The following is a 5,172-nucleotide window of genomic DNA, read 5'->3' on the forward strand; positions in this document are numbered from 1 at the left end:
GTGCAGGAGGGCCGCGCGCGGGTGAGTGCGGGAGGGCCGGCGAGGGCGAGCGCCAGGCGCGGGATGCCCGCGGGCCGCCCTCCCAGGGTCCGGGGGGTAGGAGGAGCCCACAGGCGGCTGAGGTTGTTAAGGTGTTTCACGGGGCAGCGCTCTGGACAGTCCCCGTCCCTGGGAGACAGGCCCAAAGGACAAAGCTTAGTCTTGGCTAGAGGTACCCAGGGTTGCTGCTATGCAGCCAGGGACGGATTAGCCAATAAACAAGGTACGCATGGCCTTACTTATGCTTACTTACTAATCTGTAGTGCACTTTCACCTTTTTTCCACCTCATCAAAGATGAGTAAATAAACACAAGGAAACCGGTGTATACCGTCTCTACTGGTTAATCCACCTTGCATACAACGCCCCGGCAGGAGTCTCGGGTGAGACTTCAAAAACCAGGTAGTTCCCATGCTGGAGCGCGGACTGTCCCTTGTTAATTGCAGGCCACCACGCCAGGGCTTCAGGGTAACGTGGTTGGAATTTGAGTGTCAGCCTGGACAGGAACCCCCGCAATCTTGGCGCCTGCTTTAATCCATGGGAGAGAGTGCACGGCGCGCAGCTTTCTCCAAGAAGTGAATGAATAGGGAATTTATAGTCTGGTTATGCACTTCAAGGCACTGCCTGTAGGTATCACTTTGTGGCGCTACATCGTTTTCTTCATCAGGTACAGGATTATGAAAGTGACGGACTGACGTTAAATCTAACCCCAAAACAATGTTGCTACTTCCAGTAATCCCCAAATATTCCACAAAGCTTGCAGACTCGTAGCCTCAAAGAATCTAGAATTAAATGTAGCGCGTGGCAGTTGGCGTTTCCCTTAGGATTGTCCGAGGCCTGGTGTCAGACACAGGGGCAGAGAAGCTTGGAAGCTCAGCCTTGGTTCTTCAAAGACATACTCCTGTAACTAGGATTGCTAAACTCACCGAATTATGAAATCAATTTGTTGCTAGAAAAAAAGGCAACCTACTCTTATCGCCAGAGCCCTGGTGGCACAGCGGTTAAGAGCGATGGTGAGGTACAAAAGGTCGGCAGTTCGAATTCACCGGACGCTCCTTGGAAACCCTAGGGGGCAGGTCTACTCCGTTCTATGGGGTTTGCTATGAGTCGAATCAACTCAACGGGTTTGGTTATTCTTATCACCTGTTTTAACAATTCTGTTGTCTCCAGGTGGGGAAAAAAAAAAAAAAAGGTTCAGGTTGACTAGCCTAAAGGAGAAGTGAACAGAGCTGAGAGCTTTCAGTCGGGGTAGGAGAGTGGCTACCAGCCGGAGCCCTAAAGAGCAGCCCCTGAAGATTCGCCTCCTGGTTATCAGATGGGAGGATTCCCTACAGAAAACCAAACTCAGATTTCTAAAGTACACCAGTTTTCAGATACCAGGGTTGTTTTTCCTTCCTTCCAAGACCAAAAGAAGAATAGTAAAATACTTTGCATTTTTATTCAGCCTCCCCCTTCACAAGATAATCAAACTGGCCCTCAGAACCTGAGAGTTAAGCAAAATTTCCCTTTCTTTTCCACAAAACATTCAGTCAGTGTTTTCCATCTGTAACCTTATATCACAGAATTTTGAAGGAATGCTTCTTTTAGTGCAAAAAGGGCGATTAATTCTTAAGTAGAGACAAATAATAAAAAGTTGAAAAATCCAGGACACTGACCCTTAGAAAGGTTAGCCTGCTGTTTTCCGGTTTACCTTTCTTCCCTCCAGAAATGGTTACGATGCTTTACAGGCGGGGTGCTGAGGAAGAGAACTCAGTGACTGTTTCAGAGCCCCAAGTGGTTTCCGCTTCTCCCAGGAATTCAGTGAAAACAGTTCCTCTGCAGGGTGGTCAGGGCAGCCTGTGACGGCGACATGCCAGGGTCCTTGGGGACGGCAGAGGCAAGGAGGGGTGGCTGGGAGTGAGCCCTGATTCCTACTGAGTGGTGCGAAGGGTTAACGCATTCCGCTGCTAACCAAAAGGTTGGAGGTTCAAGTTGACCCAGAGATGCTCTGGAAGAAAAACCTATCGAACGACTTCTGAAAAATCAGCCATTGAAAACCCTGTGGAGCACAGTTCTACTCTGACACCCATGGGGTCACCATGAGTCGGGGCTGACTCCACGACAACTGTCTTATGTGTGTCTTTCCTGAATGTGGGGGACTAGCCTGTGGGGTACTGTAGGGAGCCCTGATACCAGCCCGTTTTGCCTCCAACGAGCCACATGACCTAGACAAGGTCACATAAGCTTCCTCTGGCTGTTTGCCCGTTTGGAACGGCAATAACTCGTGCTGTCATCCCTGCCAGGTCGTTTTAAGAATCCTACAAGATGATGTATGTGCCAACTGTAAAGCACAAAAATGTGAGTTTCCACCCCTTCATCAGCTATTTCCTGAGCTCTGCTATGGGACTGGCAGTTATTGTGGGCCTAATTCAGATACGGGGTGAGGTGGGGTGGGGCCGTCAGAGACTGTGGCCCTAATTCAGATACGGGGTGAGGTCGGGTGGGGCCGTCAGAGACTGTGGCCGTAATTCAGTTACCGGGTGGGTGGGGTGGAGTCGCTGTGAGGTGGAGTGGACTCCACGGCAGTGGGTGTGGGCTGGAGTCATCAGAAGAGGCCTTTTTGAAGCAGCCACTCAGCAACTGCACGGAGCCGTCAGTGTCCCAATTCAAGGAATTTCTCCTTCAGCCACAAGATCAGCCACAGCATTGACAAGAAGTAAACAAATGGTTGATCCCCCAAACTCAGCTGTGCATTTTTGTCTCATCAATGAATTGTTGTGAATGCTCAGCTCACAGGACTGATCAGGAGGGAGCAGGTGGCTGGATGGGTGAGAAGAGGGGTGTGGCTCGTGGGGACCCTCCAATTCCCGGATCGGTGCGCTCCTCTGTAAAATGAGAGCATGGAACTGTGTCAGGGTTGTTCAAACCGAGGGCCCACCAGTGGGTCATGGATCAGTTCAGTAGCGTGGTCTTTTTTTTTTTTTTTATGGAGTGGTGTGGAATACACGCTGTTCAGTTCACTGCAGAAGCAAGGATAAGTAGATTGTCTAAATATTTCAAATGTGTAGTATGAACTAATCGTGGACCGAATGATTGTTTCCCCCAAATAATTACCAAAACCTCTCCCAGCTTTCAACTTCCTTGATGGGAAGTGATTTCTTGGCTCTCCAAGAACCCCTCGTTTTAGAAACACTGTTGCCCTCTAGTGGTGACGTGCAGTAATGGCTGTGGTGGTACACGCAGTGGAGTATCGAGCAGAAATCAGTGCTAGCTGGCAGCCAACGGGCATTGTTTTGTTTGCTAAGTTTAGGGCGAGATCACGAGACTAAGGCTTGTGTTCCTTCCCTGCCCCCCCATGCCATCTTTTTCCCGGCCTTACACTACCCCTTCCATGACCACTGAGGCCTCTACTTTTCGGTTGTCACATGGCAGAGCCTCAGCCCCGCTGGGTGGGGTGGTGCAAGATTTTAGGTGGTGTTGAGAGTTCTACTACCCAGGGCACCTTGGATCAGCCCCTCGAGGTTCTCCCCACACTCCACTACTTGAAGCTGGCCCTTATTCTGAGGCAAGTCTCCTCTTGCTGCCCAACAAGTTCTGGTACCACCCGCCTCTGCCTGAGCAGTCTGAGGGCCCAGCTGGTGAAGGACATTTAGAGATTGTCTGAGATCTTCAAGGGCACATCTACCCCAGAGAAAGGCAACCAGTCGGGGATCAGCCACTGTTCGGGGGTTAGTCACTTAGTCATCTAGTGCTGCTATAACAGAAACACCACAAGCGGATGGCTTTAACAAAGAGAAATTTGCTCTCTCACAGTCTAGTAGGCTCAAAGGCCAAATTCAGGGTGTCAGCTCTAGGGGAAGGCTTTCTCTCTCGGTCGGCTCTGGGGGAAGGTCCTTGTCATCAGTCTTCCCCTGGTCTAGGAGCTTCTCAGCACAGGGACCCCAGGTCCAAAGGACGCGCTCTGCTCCCAGCTCTTCTTGTTGGTGGTAATGAGCTCCCTCTCCTCTCTGCTCGATTCTCTCTTTTATATCTCAAAAGAGATTGACTGAAGATACAACCTAATCCTGTAGACTGAGTCCCGCCTCATAGAGGTTAGGATTTACAACATACCGGGTAATCACGTCAGATGACAGAATGGTGGACAACCACACGATGCTGGGAATCACGGCCACTCACACCCAATTCAGCGGCAAAAGTTCTGGAGACTTGACTTCGTCCATCCTTCCTAAAGCATGTAACTTGCTTTTCACGGATATGACATCTTTTTGTATTTTTGCACTCCTCACCAGTTTACATAATATTTGTGTTAATTAGATAGTAAGTATAACTGGCGTAAACAGGTACGGGAGCAAAACCGACTGACTCGTGAGGTCAGGCCACCCTGGTGCAAGTGTTGAGGCAGGAGGTTCTGCAGGCCCATGTCACAGAGCTGTGGGCGCCATCAGCCCACCTGGCAGGGGATGGACAATGTCGGGGTTCTGCAGGCCCATGTCACAGAGCTGTGGGCGCCATCAGCGCGCCTGGCAGGGGACGGACAATGTCAGGGTTCTGCAGGCCCATGTCACAGAGCTGTGGGCGCCATCAGCGCGCCTGGCAGGGGATGGACAATGTCGGTGACGTCCAGCAGGTCCGTCAGGAGAGCCTCTGCTGGACTAAACGCTCTTCCTTTATCACCTTCCAGCCTGTGTTGTCGTTAACCTGTAAAGCTCTTTAATACAAATCGGCCCACTAATCGCTGCTCTTGTCTTCTTGGAGTTGTCTTCTCTCCATTAATGTCCATAATTGAGAGGTGATCGCTCAGAAGAATGGGGAAGCAGTACATTAAGTAGGCCACAGAAACAAAAACTGCAGAATTAAAAAGGCCGCAATGAATCTGGAGGAGGGAAGCTAAGTAATAAAATGCTGAAGTGGAATAAGCTTTTCTTTCGTGTAAGGCAGGCTCCTAAGTGCTTGTACAACCACAGTGAAAGGATGGGGTGGGGTTTGTGAGGTGAGCGCAGCAGCGTTCAGAGCCCTCACACCTGCCCTGGGGAAGAAACAGTCCTGCCAGCCCAGAACAGACAGCACCACCATCCTTCCATGCATGGCCTCTGTTCTGGGCTTTCAGGAATCTGAAGTGGAGGAGATGCACCCAAGGTCTCTGCCCGCCCCACCCC

The 5,172-nt window shown here is 50.7% G+C and overlaps 1 protein-coding gene across 1 annotated transcript in view; it reads left to right on the forward strand.

Moving 5' to 3' along the window:
• The window catches only part of RARRES1 (retinoic acid receptor responder 1), a 35,318-nt gene that overhangs the window by 2,815 nt on the left and 27,331 nt on the right, over positions 1 to 5,172 (forward strand). Inside the window, exon 3 of the mRNA XM_023733839.1 lies at positions 7 to 21. Coding sequence (XP_023589607.1) covers positions 7 to 21 — 15 coding nt within the window. The remainder of the gene's footprint in view (positions 1 to 6; positions 22 to 5,172) is intronic.

This window comes from Trichechus manatus, unplaced genomic scaffold (genome assembly GCF_000243295.1).
Source record: "Trichechus manatus latirostris isolate Lorelei unplaced genomic scaffold, TriManLat1.0 scaffold00062, whole genome shotgun sequence".
Classification (NCBI taxonomy): Eukaryota; Metazoa; Chordata; class Mammalia; order Sirenia; family Trichechidae; genus Trichechus; species Trichechus manatus.